At 46.2% G+C, this 21,819-nt stretch overlaps 1 protein-coding gene and 1 long non-coding RNA gene across 3 annotated transcripts in view; one reads left to right on the top strand and one right to left on the bottom strand.

Annotated features, from left to right (window-relative positions):
* The first annotated feature begins 577 nt into the window (after window positions 1-577).
* The window catches only part of Pi4kb (phosphatidylinositol 4-kinase beta), a 31,971-nt gene continuing 10,729 nt past the window's right edge, over window positions 578-21,819 (top strand). Inside the window, exons 1-8 of one of the 2 annotated variants that reach the window (XM_021196375.2) lie at window positions 578-970; window positions 8,191-9,127; window positions 13,877-13,921; window positions 17,705-17,932; window positions 18,752-18,979; window positions 20,420-20,529; window positions 21,160-21,264; window positions 21,433-21,556. In XM_021196375.2, the coding sequence (XP_021052034.1) occupies window positions 8,219-9,127; window positions 13,877-13,921; window positions 17,705-17,932; window positions 18,752-18,979; window positions 20,420-20,529; window positions 21,160-21,264; window positions 21,433-21,556 (1,749 nt within the window). In that variant the 5' untranslated portion in view covers window positions 578-970; window positions 8,191-8,218. The remainder of the gene's footprint in view (window positions 971-8,190; window positions 9,128-13,876; window positions 13,922-17,704; window positions 17,933-18,751; window positions 18,980-20,419; window positions 20,530-21,159; window positions 21,265-21,432; window positions 21,557-21,819) is intronic. The other variant, XM_021196377.1, reaches the window with a different exon arrangement.
* Window positions 19,635-21,577, bottom strand: LOC110320393. Its single transcript, XR_002380455.1, has 2 exons — window positions 21,400-21,577; window positions 19,635-20,691 (listed from the first exon to the last, which is right to left on the bottom strand). It is a non-coding gene; the product is annotated as an uncharacterized LOC110320393 (long non-coding RNA).

The raw sequence follows: 21,819 nt of genomic DNA on the forward strand, positions 1-21,819 counted from the left end.
CCTTTCCTAACCTGGCTTGTCCAGCCTCTGTTAAGGTCTTGGCGGCAAGCTGGGGTGACCTTGGAAACAGCACCTTGTCCCAGAGTCACGGTGTGAAACTGAAAGATTGAGGCGGTTGGACTGGGCCATTCCTGAAGCTATAGGGGCAAACTCATGGCATCATCCTTAAAGAAGAGTAGGAAAAGGGAAATGAAGGTGACTGTCCTCCTTTCTACGTCCCTTCTCTTTCTTGTCTGTTTTCTGGCCCTCCTGCATGGGTCCCACCAGCTGATTTTACGAAAGGAATCCCGTAGGATAGGAGAGGGAGAAAAAAAGCCACTGGTGGCAATTACGGTAACTCGGTGGTTTACGCAAATGAATAGCTTACATATAATTTGCATGTCCATACACTTTTGGAAGTACATAAAATATCAGTACCTCCACGTCCCTCCACAGATCCTACCCACGCTACTTCCCTCTCGGCTTCCTTAGTAAGGCCTGTCTCTTAGGTCCGCCCTCAAACGCTGGGCCCGCCCTCCCCATAAGCTCCTCCTCCCTGTCCCCACCCCCCGCTCCTTCCCTAGCTCCAAAAGCTCTTCCCCGCCCCCTTTTCCTTTCTGAACAGGCGTGAGTCGGGCAGCTCACTGGACTCAGATTACTACGGCATCGGTAGTGTCCTGACGCCGGGAAGCAGGAAAGCAAGCCCCGGGAAGAAAGGCACGGGCCCAGGGGACGCTTACATCGGAACCCGCCAAGGAATTGTTATTTTGGGTCCTGCTAGTGGGGTCCGGTCCAACTTGAGGCACCGTGAAGGCCCCTTCAGGCGGCGCCGCGGGCAGCCCCGCAGCCGGGGCCTGGTGCAGCCGCCGCGGCCGCTGTCAGGGAAGCGCAGGCGGCCAATGGAACCCGGGAGCGGCCGCTGCTGCTGAGGCGGCGGTGTCGGCAGTCCGACCCCGACCGCCTGCACCCCCTCCGCGAGGGTCCCCCGGAGGTAAGCGACTCCTCCCCCGTGAGTCGCCTTTGCCTGTGTGTGTGTGGGGTCCTTCTGCCACCCCGTCCCGCCCAGCCTACCGCGACCTGGGTTCGACTACAAAACTGCCCCCCTGGTGGCAGCTGCACCCCGAGGTCCCTCACCCTTTCCTCTCGGGCCCGGGGTAGTCGTCTCTGCTTTCTGGCTTCCTCTTCAGTTTAGCCCCTCCCTCTGCCCCGTGGATTCCACCTCCCCACCAGCACCACACACACTTCGTACCTCTGTTGCCTCTGTTCCGTAACTATCTTCCTAAGTCGTGAACCTTTTCCACATTTGACCCCTTCTACAATATCATCCATGTTTGCCTTCCTCGCCGTTTGTGTTTCTGCTCACAAGCCTTTTCCATGGACTCCGCCTTTATTCCTTTTCCTATTTTGCCCCACTCTTCCGAGTCTGCAATCTCAGCACCGAGTTCTCATTTCCCTCAGCTACAGATTGTATCCCTCTCTTCTGCTTCCGATTCCATGACCTCACCATAACCCACTCCCCCAGCTCCTGACTTCCAAGAATTGCCTATTCCCTTCTCTTTAAAGGATCTCAGACTACTGTCATCATACCCAGATACCATCTACTTTGACCTTCGTCCTCAACCCCTCTCTAGGGTGCCTGATGATACCTGAAGCTGTCTTTGGCTTCTGTTTCCCCTTTCTCTATCTCCAGTCCTCCGGAGGGCTTCCATAGGAGAAGGTTCTGCCGTGAACACCCCTACAGATAGTGATATCCACCTTTTGACACCTCTCTCCAGGATTCCACTGATGTTTGTCCCCCTCCGCTCTGTTTTCCCTGTGGTCTTTAAGTGTTCTCTATCATGCCCTTTATCTCCACACATGATTTCAGATCAGCTAAACCTTGAACTAAGATGTGAGAGGAGGAGCTTTTCTGGACAGATGTGTGTTTCTGAAGGACGAAGCAACTTTTAAAGAAGTCTCTATCAGTCAGATTACATTTTGTTGAGTGTTTAAGAACAACCACTAGGAACGATGCTCAGAAACTGAGCATGGAAACTGAATGAAGTTGTGAGAAATTTTGCTTTAGATTATTTTGGGATTTCTGTTAGATCACAGAATAGTATCTCCTGCTCCCATCTAGACCTAAGGGAGCCATTGCTTTCCTGACTGAAGCTTAGTGGACTAGTGTTGGTTACTTTCAGAAGCTTTTGGACCTAAGGTGAAGTTGTGTTTGTGTGTGTGTGTGTGTGTCTGGGTTGGGGGCTGATTGTGAAAAGGAACACAAGACAGTGTGAAGAGCTGTATATTTAGAGTCAGGGCCCCTTGGTTCAGCTTGTAACTTCCTCACTTGAACTCTAGAATGGTCTTTTGAGAAAATGGCCCATTCTGCAAGCACCAGTGCTGTAATAGGCTAATAGCAGGATGTCTGCTGGGGGAAGAATTGTACTTTTTTTTAAAAGATGTATTTATTTCTTATATATAAGTACACTGTAGCTGTCTTCAGACACCCCAGAAAAGGGCATCAGATCTCATTTTGGTTTTTTGGGGTTTTTTTGTTTTTTTGTTTTTTTTTGGTTTTTTTGAGACAGGTTTTCTCTGTATAGCCCTGGCTGTCCTGGAACTCACTCTGTAGACCAGGCTGGCCTGGAACTCAGAAATCCGCCTGCCTCTGCCTCCTGAGTGCTGGAATTAAAGGCGTGCGCCACCACCGCCTGACGAATTGTACGTTTTTAATTTATAAAGCACTACAGGCTGTCAGACGACAGGTATTTATTGCTAGTGTCTTTGCCATCTTGAGAATTCTCTTTTATTTTGATATTTTGATCTCTCTGGTCTCTGACCATGAATATAAAGTCAGTTTGAAACACAAGCTCTTGCTTGGCCTGCTGCTTCTCAACTCTGCTTTCTTTCTTCCACTACATTAAATTGTTGACCACCCATGCCTTTTTTTCTGTACCTGATCCATAACTCCAGATTCTGTGGTCAGAAAGTGTGTTTGTAGGAAGGCCTTTGGAAAAGAACCTTGGGCCATGCTAGGACTTAGCAGCGTCTAAGTACTGCATTGTCTTCCACATCCCTCTTGGTCTGAGATGATAAAGAAGGCCCTGGCGCTCCATCTTCCAACTCTAGGCCTGGTCAGGTTTAAAAATAGTTATACCATCTTGTTCCACTTCTGCTTACCCTGAAGCTACTTGGAGTGCAGTCTTCTAATGATCCCCACTTACAGGAGAAGCCCCCTGGTTTTCCTGCTTCTTATCTGGGTCCACACTGTATGAGGACATGTCTGCTGAACACTCATAGAGCAAACTGAGCTGCTTTGGTTTGGGTAAGAGGTTTGGAAGGATCCTTTCAGTAATTGGCATGGGAAAAGAGAAGGCCTAGTCTAAGCACACTGGGACTCACATGAGGACTAGTTCAGAGAAAGGTGAGCAATGCAGGCTGCTGTCTTTACCATTTGTCAGTCTCATCATGGGCTCCTGGAGCAGGCTTGGGCTGTCTGGTTGGAATCTGCTTATACCTGTTGCATGGCCTTGCACAGAGTTCTCAACTTGATCAATATTGACCTAACTGCTGTGAGACCACTGCCCTTCCCCCGATGCTGTAGTTAAGAATGCCCTCTTCCCTGATGCCACCATCCTTTGAGACCTTGAACAAACATCTGGTGGGTCTTGAGCTTGCTAGACTGCTCAATCCAGAGTTTCTACAGGATAAAATGGAGATGTCATTCTTCCTTTACTATTAAGGTAAAAGGGGAAAAATGAGTCCTTGAAGCTTTGTGCTATACCTTCAAATATAGAAAAGAACTTGTTTTTTTAAGAAAAAAATTTATATTTAAAAAAAAAAAAAAAGGGCTGGTGAGATGGCTCAGTGGGTAAGAACACCTGACTGCTCTTCCGAAGGTCCAGAGTTCAAATCCCAGCAACCACATAACCATCCGTAACAAGATCTGACTCCCTCTTCTGGAAAGAAAAAATTTTATTTCGTGTGCATGACTGTTTTGCCTGCCATGCACCACATATGTGCCTGTTGTTTGCAGAGGCCAGAAAAAGATGTCTGTTCCTCTGAATCTGGGGTTAAAGATGGTTGTAAGCCACCATGTGGGTGCTGGGAATTGAACCCAGGTCCTCCAGAAGAGCAGGCAGTGGTCATACCATTGAATCATCTTTCTAGCCCCAGTAATGAACTTCTTAGCAGCAGAACAAGCAGCCTAGGATGATAGAGTCCCTTTTGAAGAATGGCATATTTTTTTAAAACTGTTAAAGGAGTGCACGCACTTGGCAACATTCAATAGTGTTATAGGGATTTATGATCAAACTCACAGTCCCTTTCCCTTCATCTGTGTTCACACCCTTCAGATCAGAGCTCACCACTTAATTATCTCAGTTTAAGCTTCTGTCTAAAGCTTATTTCCATAGCTTCACTTCAGTGCTTGTGACTGTTTCTTGACCCTTTGTTGAAGAAGAGGGTTTGACTATAGAGGATTCATACTTGTTTAGGTAATTATGACATTATTTTGTTTTTCAACCTGACACTTACATAGCTTTAGCTAATGTATCTGAGCCTTTCTTTTCCATTAATTTGGAGTAGGGTTTGCTGGGACTGAACCCGGAGTGGTGCTCGTGTTAGGTAAATCATCCACTGCTGCACTAGGCCCTCCATATACCACCCTGGCCCTCTTTCCCACGAGCTTTTGCTGCTTTTCCTCTACTACCCACCTCATACAGTAAGATATTGGCTCCTTTATCTTATTTCCACTTCTGATCCATTTCAAAGGATCCTTGAAAGGAAGGGAAATTGAGGTGACCTGGCTGCTTGGAAGAAGAGCAGTAGATCAGATGATCCTTAAAAGCTAGTCTATGAAAATTTGGGAGCTTGTTAGGCCACCAGGATTGGTGTGGAGCAGTTCATATTTATCATGCAAGGAAAAAGAAGCAATAATAGTAATTGGGTAAGGGTATTAATTTGGGTCTCGGTACCATCTTTCCCGAGAGGCTGGTCCAGTAAGCCTTTTCATAAAGACCTTTTTCATTAAATTTCGTGCAAACAGAAGTTTTAAGGTGCTCTGAAGCAGAGAGCTTGGCTAAGAGGTAGTATTCCCTGCAAAGACCCTGTAGGCATAACTGATCAGGCCCATAAAACACATCGTGGCCACTTTCTCTGCCTCTTCAGAAGCAGTTCTGTACTACCGTAACCTGGACCCACCCTGATACTTAGACTTTCTCGATTGTATTAGTTAGTTTTTCATTGCTACCTCCTAACACCTGTCAAAAGCAACGTAAGAAGAATTGATTTGGCTCACAGTTTGAGGTTATAGTCCATCACAGTGGGTAAAGCACAGTGCTCTGTGTGTGAGGCAGCTGTTGGATCTGCAGTGAGAACAGAGAGGCAGTAATGTTTGTGCTCACCTTGCTGCCTCCTCTTGATTAACTAACTCTGGGCCCTGACCTATGGAGTGGTGCTACCTATAGATTGTCCCACCTCAGTTAACCAAATCTAAAAAATTCCTCATAGACATGCACACAGAGATTTGTTTCCATGGTAACTCTAAATCCCATGAAGTTGATTTAAGATTATTTCTCATGCCTTCCTCTCCCAGTTCTATGGGACCCAGTTGACAACATTTTAAGCTCTGATCTTTCCTCAGCCTCCATCTCAGGCTGCTAGGCTCAGACAGGAGGCCTCTTCTTTTTCTTTGCAGTCTATCTGAAGGAGAGTTAGTGCCTCAGCTGTGGATGCTATAGCTTGCAGGAGGAAGAGTGATAAATGCAAGACTTTGTTTTTTTTCTCCCTTTTTCATTTCTGTGTTTTAATCCTTTTACTTCAAAATAGTGTTCCATGGTTGGTTTTTATTTACTTAAAGATGAAGAAATTAATGTTGAACACTATATTTGACTTAGATTTTGAAGTAACTCTTAAGTTCTTTTGCTGTGTGTATGTGTGTCTGCCCATATGTGTTTATGTGTGTGCACATGCATGTGGAAGCCAGAAGACAAGTTCAGGTAACAACTTAAAAAAAAGAAAAAAGACAGGGGCCCTCCCCTTGCAGCTGGCTAAGTAGGGTAGCCTGGCTGGCAGACAGTGCTAGGGGTCTGCCTGTCTGCTCCCCAGCACTGGGCATCACAAGTGTGTGCTACCATGCTTCCTGTTAGGCTTCTTTGCCTTGGGTTCTGGGGATCAGACTCAGATCCTTGAGCATGCAGAGGTCTTCTCAGTCCCTATTCTGCTGTCTCATTTGCCAATATGATCTGATCCTCTCCCTCCTATAATCCTCTGTTACTGGCAGTCCCTGAGTCCCCAAGAATCAGGTGGTAGCTAGTGGTAGAGGTGCTTATCTGCCCTACTTTTGGGGGTGGGGAGGTGTTGGAATTTTTTTGTTAAATTTTTTTTTTTGTATTTTGGTTTTAGTGGGGTTTTTTTTTTGTTTTATTTTTTTTGGTTTGTTTTGTTTTAAAGATTTATTTATTTATTATATGTAAGTACACTGTAGCTGTCTTCAGACACTCCAGAAGAGGGCGTCAGATCTTGTTCCGGATGGTTGTGAGCCACCATGCGGTTGCTGGGATTTGAAGAAGATTTGGAAGAGCAGTCGGGTGCTCTTACCCACTGAGCCATCTCACCAGCCCTTTTTTTTTTGGTTTTTTAAGAAAGGGTTTCTCTGTGTAGCCCTGGCTGTCCTGGAACTCACTCTGTAGACCAGGCTGGCCTCGAACTCAGAAATCTGCCTGCCTCTGCCTCCCGAGTGCTGGGATTAAAGTCGTGCGCCACCACGCCCGGCTTTAGTTTTGTTTTGACAATATTTTCTCCTACCTCTACTACCCAAGTGCTGACATTACAGGCACATACCACCATGCCTTGCTTTTTCTGAAATTTCATGTATCATTTGTGTGTGTGTGTGTGTGTGTGTGTCCATGTGCATGCGCACACAGTAACACACATGCTACCCCATGCATGTGAAAATGAGAGGATGACTTTCCTGACTTGGTTGATTCTCTCCTGCCTTATGAATCACTCCGAAATTCCCTCCTGCTTTTTGCTGATTGTCCTGATCTGGTCTGGTGACACTCTGAAGGCTACTCTTAGAGGCAGCAGCATTCTCTGACTACTTCTACAAGGTCATCCAGAGTCCTGATTTCTTTTTGTCTTCTTAGAACCCTTTCAGTTTCTAGAGCTTTTATGTGACAGTGGGGAAAGCAGTTAGGGGTAGGGAAAGGTGGTCATAATTTTTTCAAGAGTTACAAATCTAATGCAATTCACATCCCTTATAGAATAATAGTATATATGCACATGTTGCTTATTAACCTTTTATGGGGTTACAAGTCAGCTAGTATTGTTGAATACTAGAGTACTACTGTGTGCCAGAGCTGTGTTAAATCCTTTCATCCACATCAGCTTGTTTTCTGTACAGCAGCAATGTGAAGTCAGGTCTTTTCCCTCAGTTTGCAGCCGAGGAAGCCAAGACAAGATACATGGTGTGTTTACATTTGTGTGGCTTGTAAGCGTAGAGCATGGGTATGGTGTGAGGAAGCTGGATGTGAAGGAGACGGGGCAGCTTCTGAAAGGTTGGTGACAGCTGGGTGGCTGTTTTAGAGATGCTTCCTACTACTGTACTTGCTGGGTCTTATTCCCTGGATTCTTTGAGTCTGAAAAGGAAAGTGTCTGTAACCAAAGCATAGAGTGGTAGCTGGTGCCTGAAATTCCAGTACTTGGAAGGCTGAGGTAGGAGAATTGCTACAAGTTTAAGAACAGCCTGGGCTATAGAGTAAAACTCAGAAGATAGTAACAGCTTTGATACTAAACTGGGGGAGAGGCAGAGGACTGGTGTGGGATATGTTATGAATAAGGAGATACAGCTTAAATAAGAAAAGGAAAGTATCACCATGAACATTTGAAGGTGACACAGGAGAGCAAGAAAAAAGTGTTTAGAGTTAAAGAAAAGAGAGTAAGACTTGAGTTGATCTCAGTATACTGAAAAATGTGTCAGGCTGTTTTAACATGCCACGTGTAAAACAGTCTTTTCACATACAAGCGAAGAACCAAGGGTACTGTGAACACATGTGAACACAGAGATCAGTTGTGGGAGGTAGTGAAGGCAGAGTTCTGTTGACATGACTTCATCTGCTGTTGAAGGAGAAATTGCTTGAACAGGCTTCATGGTAAAGGGAAGATCTGAAAATGATAGCACTAACCAGTGTGTGTATGTGTCCCTTTCTGTTCTTTTCTCCCTCCCTCTAGCTTGGAAGCTCGGAGTCTGGCTGTAGCCATGGGAGACATGGTAGTGGAGCCTGCCACCCTGAAGCCAACTTCTGAGCCTACTCCTAGCCCATCAGGGAATAACGGGGGCTCCCTACTAAGTGTCATCACGGAGGGGGTCGGGGAACTGTCAGTGATTGACCCTGAGGTGGCACAGAAGGCTTGCCAGGAGGTACTGGAGAAAGTCAAGCTTTTGCATGGAGGTGTAGCCATCTCTAGCAAAGGCACCCCGCTGGAGTTGGTTAATGGGGATGGTGTGGACAATGAAATCCGTTGCCTAGATGATCCACCTGCCCAGATCAGAGAGGAAGAAGATGAGATGGGGGCTGGTGTGGCCTCTGGCACAGCCAAAGGAGCAAGACGGCGACGACAGAACAACTCAGCCAAACAGTCTTGGCTCCTGAGGCTGTTTGAGTCAAAACTATTTGACATCTCTATGGCCATTTCATACTTGTATAACTCCAAGGAGCCTGGAGTGCAAGCCTACATTGGCAACCGGCTCTTCTACTTTCGCAATGAGGATGTGGACTTCTATTTGCCCCAGTTGCTTAACATGTATATCCACATGGATGAGGATGTGGGCGATGCCATTAAGCCCTACATAGTCCACCGCTGTCGCCAGAGCATCAACTTTTCCCTCCAGTGTGCCCTGTTGCTTGGGGCCTACTCTTCAGACATGCACATTTCCACTCAACGACACTCCCGAGGGACCAAGTTACGGAAGCTAATCCTCTCAGATGAGCTGAAGCCAGCTCACCGAAAGAGGGAGCTGCCGACATTAAGCCCAGCCCCTGACACGGGGCTGTCTCCCTCTAAAAGGACTCACCAGCGTTCTAAGTCAGATGCTACAGCCAGCATAAGTCTCAGCAGCAACCTGAAACGAACAGCCAGCAACCCTAAAGTGGAGAATGAGGATGAGGTAAAATTGGGGGAGGGACAGATGGGCAAGGTGTCTGAGCGTTGCATGAAGACAGGATGTCTTATGTGGGGTTACTCTACTTTCTGTCCTTTCCTCTGTTCATTTCACTTATAGAAACATGGAGTGTTGGAATGGAAAAAGACCTTAGAATTCATGTATTCCACCGGCCTCATTTTACACAGGAAAAATTCAGAGACTAGAGAGATAAAGTGACTTGCCTCAGGTCATCTAGCTAATGGCAAGGCTGATACTCTTGACTTTGTCCAGGGTTGATTTCACTAAATGGCACTGTCATTCCATTAACCACATACTAAGAACTGTGACACAGACCTGGCCTGGCTGAGATCCCAGCAGCCACCAGAGGGAAGGAAAAGGAGCTGGGAAAGAGAAGATGCTAACTAGGACACCAGCATCTTCTCCTGCCCACTCCTCAGCATTCTTTTCTCTCACTCCCCAAAGATCCTACTTTTTGTTAGCATGGATTTATTCTCTACCAATAGGGCCTCAGCAGAATGTAACAGCCTGCCTTCCTTTGAGAAATATAAAAGGGTGAGAAATAGCCTTGGCAAAGTAAGTCTAATGCCTCCTTGATGAGATGAACCTGAGCAGCAGCAGAGAAGCTAACCTGTGATATGGAGCAGGAAGTAAGCAGTCACTAGCTCAGTGCCACCCTCCACTATATATCTAGAAAGATATAAAGTGGAGAAAAGTACACGGCAGATAACCAAGTGCTCTGATGTCCCAGACAGCTGTGCTCCAGTCCTCGTCTCTGGCTCACTGTTGGTAGGCTCTAGTCCTGGTTGCCAGCCAAGCCTAGGAAAGAAGGGACTAAAAAAAATGAAGACTTTGCACCATTGGAATGCATATGCCCATGTCCTGGCATCTGACTCTGTGTGGTGTAAACTACCCACATAGTTATTACAGTAGAGTTTCTTTCAAGTAGAGGGTTGTCAGTGGATAGGGAAAGGAAATGCAGTAGGCAGGGAAATTCAGAGCCTGTTCACCCTGGAAATGTATTTTATTATGACATTTTAATGATACTAAAACTAAATGTGCCAGCATTTATTGGCCATTGATATGCTGGGCAGCATGCCAGATGTACGTGGAATCCTCACAACAGCTTTAAGTGGTATGATTTTACCCATGAGGAACAGGCTTAGAGAAGTTAAATGACTACTAAGGTCACTCAATCATGACTATTAGACCAGGAGCCCAGTCCATAGCTCGTGCTCATAGTCACTGCTGATCTGCCTAGGTTATTTCTCAGCATCTGCTTCCCCAGATCCCAGCTGTTAAGAGGTCACTGGAGAAGAAGAGCCCAGGATGTGACAACCTAACACTTCCACATTCATGTACAGAGAAAGCCCAAGCCATTCTGGGAGCTAGATCAGACTGTTTTCATTTCTGTTTAGTTTAGCAGCAGGGTCCAGGGTCTAGAAAGGGAGGTCGCTGCAAAGCAAGAAGAATCCAGACCTTGGTGGAACCAAGGTCCTAAAGGGCTTGAGCTTCTCCGGAAGCTGTCTCATGTAAGGTCAGGTCTGGTCAGAGTGAGTGTGCTTCTGGGAGGGGTTCACTGGTACCTCCTGTCTGGCTTGACTTTTCCCTGTATCTATTTTTTAGTCTGCATCTTAGGACCAGAAAAGCAGAGGCCTTAGGGCTTCTCTTACCCTGTGCTGGTCTGGGGTCCCTCTTCTATGCATCTAACTTCTGCTGCAGGATTATGGATGGCTCTGAGAGGCAGGTATTCTATGAGTGTTTAAATCTCTAGGGTGGGTTCTCCAGTTGCCTTTCTTCCCCACCTGGCTCCTCTTGGGTTACTAGATCCAGGAATGGAAAAAGATGGTACTTCCCAAGGCCCTTCTGGGTTATCTGATGCTGACAGTGAGACACTTAACCCCACTGAGGCTCCTTGGGAAATAAACATAACTACCACTAGGTTTCTAGGCATGGAGACGAGCTCAGGAATTTCTGCCAGTCCCTTTTGATATTTTGATGACATGTCAATTAATGCCTTTTGTACTTGAGGTACCAAGGGAAATGGTTTTCCTTTCTTCCTCCATTATATGAAACATTCATTCACTAAACAACTAGCTATTATCCCTGTACAGTGTGCAAAAAGATGGAGGATAAAATACTGTTCTTGAAGCCAGGCATGGTGGTGCACGCCTTTAATCCCAGCACTTGGGAGGCAGAGGCAGGTGGATCTCTGAGTTCAAGGCCAGCCTGGTCTACAGAGTGAGTTCCAGGACAGCCAGAGCTACACAGAGAAACCCTGTCCCGTAAAACAAAACAAAACAAAACAAAACAAAAAATACTGTTCTTGGACTAGGAACTGATAAAGTTTAACAAAGTGAGAGCTCCAATATAAGGATCTAGTTAGTGTATATCTTGATTGAAAAGTTTACAGAAGCAGTAAGTATACACGTGCCTTACTAAAATACACTAAACATTTTTCTAAAGCCCAAGCAAGACATTCTAAAGGAGAATTTCTGGGTGTGCCCTGACACTGGGCTCCCAGTCTAGGTTGACCTTGCGGGTTCTGGTTAATCCCATGCTCCTCCCACTATGGAGGATCTCCAGAAAAGTGAAGTAGGGGCTCTGGGAGAGAAGAGGCCCAGGCCTACTTTCTTCCTGGAGTCTCCATACAAAACTCTTTTTCATTGGCCAGATCTCACAGAAGTTTCCATGTTCTTATGAGGATTCCTTTATGTTCCCTACAGAGTCACATACACACCCAACCCTCCCTCCACCCCACCCCCCCAAAAAAAAAGCAGTTCTTAGCCTCAATTTTCCTTCCGATTTGTAGCCAAATGATAAATACTTTGGCATAGAGTTGGCAAGGTGGCACAAGAATCATAGAGTGATTTAGGTACCAACCCTTAATCACACCTTCCCCTACATAATGACACTCCAAAGAGATTAGCTTTGTCTTTTCAGGACTGTAACCTTTGTACAGAGACATCTGCTGCATGTCACACTGGAAGCCTTTCCAGCCCGATAAGGGTGTGATGTCAGCTCCTGGCTTCAGCTTCACTCCCTGAAGCTGACTCAGTACAAGTGACTCAGGCCCAGGGAGTAGGAGGAGAACAGATCATGAGACCCTACTGCCTGCCATGGGCATTAATGAGCCCACTGGGGCCTGTCTGGGAGAGGATCAGCTAGGCCAATTTTCTGCCTTTATTCTTCTGCAACTAGCATAAGTATAGAAATTGGACCAGCAGATTATAACAGATCCTGACATCTTCACTGCCTCTTTCTTTCCCACTTCTACCCAAAGTAGAAGAGTCGTAGCCTTAGCAGGGTGTTTCCAAGTGTGACTACACCCTGTAAATGCTCTTCTGCCTAGATTCTTAGAGGAAAACCCACATGTAGTGCCTCTATCAAGAACTTCAGTCATAGAATTGAATTAAGCAGAGGCGTGAAATGCTAGCATAGAATAAAGTGCAATGCCCACTGCCTTCTTGCTCTAGGAACTCTTAAGACTTTGCTTTAGTCCAGGCTCCTCCCTCTTGCTCCTGTCCCTGCTGCCTGCCCGGTAGGATATAGTGTGTAGAACCCAGGATGTTGTATGGATCTATGTCCAGGAGGATGCTCTGTGGATCTATGTCCAGGAGGATGTTGTGTGGATCTATGTCCAGGAGGATGTTGTGTGGATCTATGTCCAGGAGGATGCTCTATGGATCTGTGTCCAGGAGGATGCTCTATGGATCTATGTCCAGGAGGATGCTCTATGGATCCATGTCCAAGAGTGCTGCACCACAGTTACTGAAGGAGCTCTCCCTCACTTTGCTCCCAGCTAGCACAGGGGAGGGATGCTGTTTATTTTGTAATTTTTTTGTTTTCTAAGAAAGACTCAGTATGTAGCCTGGGCTGGCCTTGAGCTCTTGATCCGTCTGCCTCAGCCTCTTAAGTACTGAGATTACAGGCATGTGTTGCTGCCCTCAGCTGGGGTGATATTTAGATTATTGGGATCTAAACTTTGGGCTGGAATCAAGATTGCCACCGCCCTGCTAATTAGCTTTCTCAGATTTAGTTAGGATCTAATTGTCCAACATACATCAAAAAATGTAATATATTTAGTGTCATGTGCAATAAATAGCCTGACAATAAGCCTAAGAAGGTTTGGAAGAGATAAGACTGATGCATTTTTTGAGCATCCAGCCCACAGCTTTCAGGTTCATGGGTTTGGGATGCCCTTTGTCACATAGGCTCAAGGTTGGGATTAGGTTTTCTCAGGTGATCACAGGGCTGACTGAGAGGAGATATGTACACCTGAAAGCTTAGCTCTTCCTGAGACTACCAAGACGCTACAAGAACATCGACTTTGTACCACAGGGGTCTTGCAGTTTTTAGTTGTCCCCTCATAGATGGGGTTGGTTGAAGGCATGTGAGTGAGTGGTATGAAAGAAGTGAGCCTTGGCCAGGCAGATACTGCACTGGGGACCCAGCTCTAGGATTTTGATCTAAAAGGAAAATTTGTTCAGGTAAGAACAGGAGATAAAACAGAAAACAGAAGGTGCCTTGGCCTTCAGCTTTTGATCTCAAGGTCTGAGCTGGCCTTCCATCATCCCACAGATGTCTAGACTCTGGGCAACTGGCAATTTCAGACTGACTGGCTTTCACTAAAGCAGATGTAGCTGCACAAGAGAAGCAGTTATGAACCAAGTTGGAGCTAAATTCTTTGCCTTTGTCTCTTTCCCTACCCCCAACCCCACCCCTTTTTCCCCTTGCCCTCTGGCCCTTTCCCAGGAGCTCTCCTCCAGCACCGAGAGTATTGATAATTCATTCAGTTCCGTAAGTGGGGCCAGGCTGGGACTGGGTGGCAGGCTCCACACGTGGCCGCATTTCCTCTCCGTCCCGTGTCTTCTATGACCAGTGAAGACCCCTTTGATTCCCAGAGATTAGTATCTCCCTGCCAGGCTTTCAGACCTGGAGGCATGCCCTCTGAGCTTTGCTAGTGCCCTGACAGGCTCAGCTGATCCTTTGCGCAGACAGCAACTGGAATGTCGTGCTGCTTAGTCCTAGCCCCTCGGGCTCTGGAGCAAACAGCTGGGAGAGGTAGAATTTACTCCTGGATTAGTGCCAAGGACTGCTGGGCAGAAACCTCTAGTATCCCATTTCTCCCACCAAGAACCCTTTCCCTATGGCTTCTGCCATCAGCCCATCAAATATTTATTCAGTTTTCTAAATGTTAGACCCTGTGCTGGCTGAGCCAACTCCAAAAACAAACAGGAATTGGCCTGAGGGAAAGTTTTACCTTCCCACAACTGGTTTTCCTTTTTTAACTCCCTTTCTTTCAGGTCTGAGTTCTGCCCATCCCCTAGTTCACTACCAGGGTATCCCTTAATCCCTGTTCTCTCGTCTTACTCTCTCTGGACCAACCCATGACCCTCTAGTCCTGTTACAGGGGCTTGGGCCTTGTTCCTGGGCAAAGACGTGAGAGGAAGTGCTGGACCCTCTGGGAGTTTGGATGATTATATATATATATATATATATATATATATATATATATATATAAAAATTCAACATTTTATTCTTTGTCTACCCACTCTGTTTTCTAGTTCCTGTGCTGATCCTCTTTTAATCGTGATCCCTTCTCCTCCCTGTGGCAGAGCCTCTTTTTTGGAGGCCTGGGGTCTTATCCAGTATGGTTAGGTAACAGGGGTCTATAACAGAAAGGCTAATTTGAGAATGGAAAAGAATTCTGCCTTTTCTACATGAGATGACTATGAATTGGTTGGGGCGGAGGGCCCTTGGAACAGTGATCCCTTGCCACCTGAGTGGATGGATTCTGGGATCAAGATAAAGGCATAGCTCTCTATCCCACCCCAAGCCCTCTCTCTGGGAGGGAACCCAGAACCTCATTCTTTTATTGCTGTGTTAAGCCCCCAGGATATTTCTAGAGATCTTTGAAGTCCAGGTCCATCTTACTTTCTCTTTCTCTTTAAGCTTTGTCCTTAAAGCTTCCCTTCCTCACTACTGTGCAGGGCTTTAAGCCTGCCCACTGACCCCCATCACAGAGTAGAGGCTGTGAGGTTTCTTTGCACCCTGACTCTGATATCTGAACATGATACTGCTCAGTGCTCAAAAGACGGTTCTGGGTGGGAAAAACTAGGCTCTGCCCCTAGATGAAGAGCTCTAGGTAGTCAGTAGCTGCTGGGGGGAGGTAGAATCAGTTTTCTCTGGAATGAGCCCCATGGTAGGTTTCCCAATTCCACCTGGCCAGACTTAAACACTTGTGCATATGCACAGCACTAAGTGGACTTAGTACGATCTACATAAAAACAAGAATAAGGGGCTGGAGGGATGGCTCAGGGGTTTAGAGCACCAATTGCTCTTGCAGAGGACCTGGGTTTGATTCCCAGTACCCACATAATGGTTTATAACCATGTGTAACTCCAGTCTCAGAGAATTGATGCTCTCTTATCTCCATGGGCACTGCACACACATGGTAATAGACATACATGTAGACAAACACCCATACACATAAATAATTTCTTAAAAAATTAGCCAGATGTGGTGGTATGCGCCTTTAATCCCAGCATATACAGAGGCAGAGGCAGGCAGATTTCTGTGAGTTTGACAGCTAAGCCAGTCAGAGCTACACAGTGAGACCCTGTCTCAAAAATAAAGATAATTTCCAAGCCTAGTAGTTTCATCTTTTCTATAATATTATAAACTATTACAAAAGGTGGGGAAAAGCTGGGTCTTTCTGCTCCCAGTGTGTCCAAACTCTGAATAAATCTACTTTTTAAAAAATGGTATTTATCATAGAAAAGATCATGACTTCAAAAGGGAGGGGTTTGGGAAGGTGGAAGCCATAGACTGCATACTCATGAAGTTCTCAAAGTAATTTTTTTCATTAACAAAAGAAGTCTTGAATAAAATTTGTTCTTAATGTCAAAAAAAAGAAAAAAGAAAAAATGTTCTCCTTTTTTTTTTTTTCTTTTTTCTTCTTTTTAATAATGAGTAGTAAGGGTAAAAACTCTGAATAACAAAAATAAGCAAGCTCGATGTAGTGGCTCACATCTTTATCCTAGTACTGAGAAGGTAGAGGCAGGAGGATTCCTGTGAGTTCAAGGCCAGCCTAGTCCTCATAGTGAGTTCCAACCCAGTCAGGGCTACATAGAAAGACCCTCTCACAAATAGAGTGGCAGGGAGGGGGAAAGGAGAGAGAGAGAGAAAGAGAGAAGAGAGGAGGAGAGGAGAGGAGAGGAGAGGAGAGGAGAGAGAGAGAGAGAGAGAGAGAGAGAGAGAGAGAGAGAGAGAGAGAATGAATATCCTGACAAATGAAATTTTATTTCAAAAAGAAGAGCATAAAGAAGAGGAGATTGTTGTATGTAACTGAGGAGACATGATGAGATATGGAGTTGTGTAGTAAATGTCTTTGGTTTTGTTTTGAGACAGGGTTTTGGTATGTAGTACTGGCTGACCTAGTAATCAAGCACTAATCCAAGTTGGCCTGGAATTTGTGGCAATCCTCCTGTGTCAGCCTCCCAAGTAGTAGAATGTGGGTCATCATGCCTAGTGTATGGGGGTTTTGTTTGTTTGAGTCAGGTTCTTGCTATATAGCCCAGGCTGGCCTCCAACTTGTGATCTGCCTTGCCTTGCCTTTCAAAGTACTAGGATTATAGGTGTACACCATGCTGTCCAGCTTAGTGGCTGTCTTGGTAAAGGGTCCCTGTCATAGATAGGCTTAGACTAATAGGAGCTTTTCCTCATGTCTGAGTCCATCTTTCTCCCCACCCTACCTTAGTCTCCAGACTTGACTTTGGCCTTTCTGGGAACTGCTGTAATACCTGACAGGAGGAACCAAGCTTACCACAGGGGATTCAAATGGGGAGCCTAGTCTCTGAGAGGCAGAGGAAGAGAAGAACTCCAGGAGGACTTGCTAGAGACGGGCCTTTAGAAAAGCCGCCAAGAGCTAAAAGGAGCTATTGCTTCCTCCATCAACCTATGCAAACCACCCCCCACCTGCTTTTCTTTTCCCATGGATTGTGCCCTCATTAATAGTTTGTTCATTCTCTCTTCAGCCCCTGCATGTGCACTTAGCCCTTACAAGAATGTGGGGATGGTTGGGGCATGTGCCATGGAGAACAATAGAAGTCTTGGGATGAAGAGGATCTTCCTTCTCTGAGGGGGAAAATACTGATTTAGGCCCCTTATCCTAGACTTTGGGGCCTGGCCGAGCCCCTCAGCACAGATCCAGCCTGAGGGCCCAGATGGGATGAACTCTTCTGTCTGAGGTCCTGGATGGCTTTTTGAGACCTTGTCCCCTTGCCTATACTAAAGGTTTGGGGTAGTTTTTGAGGACTCAAGTCCAAGCAAAGGATTCTGTCCCAGTGAGCTGAGTTCAGGTCATCTTGAGTCCCCAGGAAGTAGCCTTCAGAAAAGGGATGTGTTCTTCCCAATTCAAGCTAAGAAAAGTAGGATGGAAACTCCTATCATGGCCAAAGGTAGCTCCTTTCCTGCAGCTCTTTATATACTAGGGGCCCTGGCCAGAAGGAAATAAGAGGGATAGTCCACTTTTTTCAATGTTTCCTTTACCGTCTTTGGTTTAATCTCAACCCTCTGTAGCCTGTCCGGCTGGCTCCTGAGCGAGAATTCATCAAGTCCTTGATGGCAATTGGCAAACGGCTGGCCACGCTCCCCACTAAAGAACAAAAAACACAAAGGCTGATCTCAGAGCTTTCCCTGCTCAACCATAAGCTCCCTGCCCGAGTCTGGCTGCCCACGGCTGGCTTTGACCACCACGTGGTCCGAGTGCCCCACACACAAGCTGTTGTCCTCAATTCCAAGGATAAGGTAAGTGGCTCTCACCCAGACCCTTCCCCTCACCTGATTGCATTTCCATGATTGCTCAGGCATTGTTCCTTACTGGTGTGTTAGAGACCTTTTTAGTTTATGGTGCATGTGCTAACAGTGACTCATTGCTCTTGTGATGCTGAGAATCCAAGAACCCTCCTGCCCAACTTCTTGAGTTTTGTTTTTATGGACCAAAGTAGCCTAATAATTTCAGTTTACCTTGAGCCATATTGAGAGCAAGTGGCTTTTCACATACTCCTTACCCTCCTTTTGGTAGGGCCTCCAGCCTTCCTCTAACTTTTAGCCTATCCAGGCATAACCACCATATATGAAAGAAAAAAGTTTATAAGACTTTTTGATCAGAGAGGGCAGAAGGGAAAGAAATACTCCCAATTCATACTAGGGAAAATAAGCTATGTTGTCTGCATACTGGAGTGATGTGATGGTCCTCATGGTTCATATTCTCTCAGAGGAAGTATTGAAAAAGAGGATTCTCCTTGACATACATCTCACTTTATCCAGTTTGTGTGTCTACCTTCCTGGACCCTGACCTTAGCATGAGCCCACAGAGCTTCTAGGCCTCTCTGGAAGACTGTCATTGATAGTGGGAACAGTTTTTCCCAGTTGCACATGTGCCTTCTGAAGCCCTGATGTTATATAAGCTCAGAGGCATGTACACCCTTTACCCAGATGTACTATAAGCTCCTACCTGTGCGTGTTATCCATAGTCATAATGGACTGCTGATGAAGGTCGGAACAGAGAACTGTGTCAGTAGAACTCAGATCGGAGGTAGTGGCAAATGCTCTCTCTTCACCCAGGCTCCCTACCTGATCTACGTGGAAGTTCTTGAATGTGAAAACTTCGACACAACTAGTGTTCCTGCCCGGATTCCTGAAAACCGAATTCGGAGTACACGGTCTGTAGAGAACCTGCCTGAATGTGGTATCACTCATGAGCAGCGGGCTGGCAGCTTCAGCACTGTGCCCAATTATGACAATGATGATGAGGCCTGGTCGGTAGATGATATAGGCGAGCTGCAAGTGGAGGTAAGGGATCTCCAAGGGGATAATCCTGGGGGCACAGCCCCTGTTCTCTAGGAGCTTTTAATACATGGGAACACACCTGTTAACAGAGTGAGGCACATATCTGTATGAATATTGTACATAGTAAGGGGTATGAGAAGGAAAAGCTCTGAATAGCTGGTTGGAATAGATTCAAGCTCGTTCTCTTACAGCAGGAGTTCAGGTTGAATGTAAGGAGGACCTAGGGGAAACTAATAAAATATTTAAGAAACACCTGCTATATAAAGTTGATTGAGGACAGCAGAGACTGACAAGCCATGCATGCATATATTCAATCAAATATATAAAGGGCTGGAGACATGACCTAGGGTTAAGAGCACTGGCTGCTCTTACAGAGAACTGTGTTCCTTTCCCAGCACCTCTGCAGTGGCTCACCACTGTCAGAAACTTCAGTTTCAGGGTACTGAGTACTATATGCTAATGAATGAGACTTGGCTTATACTTGTAAGAGTTTATGTGCTAACAGAATCAGACCAGACAGCTGGCAGTTGTAGTCTGATGTAATCTGCGCTGTGACAGGGAGCATGAGACATTCTGGAAGGCCTAACGGTGGAGAGAGTGCTTACTCCAGACTCAGCATGGGAATCAAAGGATCTCCTGGAGGAAGTGATCTTTCAGCTGAGGCTGGAAGCATGGTTTAATTAGCAGAACAAAGAACATTCAGACCATTCAGATTGAGGAAGAGAAAATGCAACATGGCCATGATAGGGATGAAAAGAAACTGTATGCGCTGATGCGTAGTGAGGTGAGGAGCAGTGATGAGTGAGTGAGGCTAGAGAAGCTGGTACAGCCCTGACAGGCAGTGCACTCACTCAGCTCTGGTAGCCATGAAAAGAAACTCAAGCGGCACTGTGGAGCTGGCAGAAGAAAAATGAAGATACACGTGTCACTGTGTATTAGATGGCAGGTGTAATTGAGAGTACTTTGTAAAAGGAAGGACAGAGACTTCTTGGGGCCTGGCAGAATATTTTATAGATAAGAGTGAGGAGATTAGGTGGAGATTTAGCCTGAAGAAACTGGGTGTGGTGGTTCACCTATAGTCCCAGCACTGATGTGGAAGCTGGGAAAGCAGGAGTTTGAGACCATTCTTAGTGTTGGGAGTATTCTAGAAAGTTCACAAAAATGCAGCTTCTAGATATCATTCCCAGTAGTTCTAATTTGGACTGATGGTCAGAACTGAGAATCTGCACTTCCTATGCTTTTCCATGAATTCTATTGGAGTAGTTCACACTTTGAGAACATTGCTGTGGGATCCATGGCTCAAAGCCACAGTGATGTGGAACCATGGTGGCTTAGGGAGAAGGCTGGAGTGGAGTGGTAGGCCACCATACCATAGGTAGTGGCAGATGAGCAGAGAGCAAGAGGGAGATCTGTGTTTAGCACTTCTGACCTGCTCTTTCCCAGCTCCCTGAAGTGCACACCAACAGCTGTGACAACATCTCCCAGTTCTCGGTGGACAGCATCACCAGCCAGGAGAGCAAGGAGCCTGTGTTCATTGCAGCAGGGGACATCCGGTATGGCCCAATCACATCGTCCTTCATCTTCATCTTCTTCATTCTGCCTCTTTGTCCTGTGTCTGGTTACCAGCTGTCAGCTTTGTGTCTCTCCTTTATCTCCTTATTCTGTCCTTGTTTGGTACTTGAGGCCCTGAAGGTGCAGCTGAGACATTGCTTGAGCTACTACAAAAATGACATTTTAAGAGAGTTCCAAAAAGAAGAAAATGCCCCAAAGGGCATTTGAGTTTCACTTCTCCAAGTTGCACTTGACTAGCATGTGAAAGACCGTGGGTTCAGTTCCTGGCACCACAAAAAAGAAACGCAAAACCAGTCATCAAAGCGAGACCCCCAAGTGGAATCCTTCTCTTTGAAGGCAGAGAGGAAATCTTATACATGCAGGTTCTGGAGTCACCCATTCTGAATCAGTATTGGGATAGAGGAGTGAGGAATACCAGGCTCTCTGCATTTTAACATGATCACAAACTACCAAGTTAGCAAAATTGTACCATTGATTATCCTTGCTTCTCTGGCTTTCCCAGCTAAGAATCTGCCAGGAATCTAGGAACTGTGGCAAAGGAAAGTGGGCAAAGCATGCATGCAGCTCTGAGTAACTCTTCCCATGTAAATTGTGTATTTTCTTCCTGCTAGACGGCGCCTTTCAGAACAACTGGCTCATACTCCCACAGCCTTCAAACGAGACCCTGAAGACCCTTCTGCAGTTGCCCTCAAAGAGCCCTGGCAGGAGAAAGTGCGGTGAGGAGGGTAGAGGGTAGACAGTGGTCTCAATACCCCCCTCATATTCCAAGGCATCTTCAGGTGCTCACCTCTTCCATTGCCCTTCTACCTCTAAACACTCCATCAGGCTTCCTCTGTGGTCTGAGTCCTTACCCTGGCATCATCCTGTGACTTCTTTCTTCACAGGAGGATCAGAGAAGGTTCCCCTTATGGCCATCTTCCCAATTGGCGACTCCTTTCAGTCATTGTCAAGTGTGGAGATGACCTTCGCCAGGAGCTGCTGGCTTTCCAGGTGTTGAAACAACTGCAGGTAAAGAAATAGAAGCACAGAACAGCAAAGAAAGGAAAGGAAACACACAGGGAAAAGGGTGTTGAAAGGAAAGGCTCTCAGTTTAACTCCAGGGAGCTCTGCTGGGCACCTGCTTTCTACCCAGGTCTGAATGGGAAGATTTAAATAAAACTGGTTTAATCCCAGCACTTGGGAGGCAGAGGCAGGCGGATTTCTGAGTTCGAGGCCAGCCTGGTCTACAGAGTGAGTTCCAGAACAGTCAGGGCTACACAGAGAAACCCTGT

This window comes from Mus pahari, chromosome 4, assembly GCF_900095145.1.
Source record: "Mus pahari chromosome 4, PAHARI_EIJ_v1.1, whole genome shotgun sequence".
NCBI classification, from domain to species: Eukaryota; Metazoa; Chordata; class Mammalia; order Rodentia; family Muridae; genus Mus; species Mus pahari.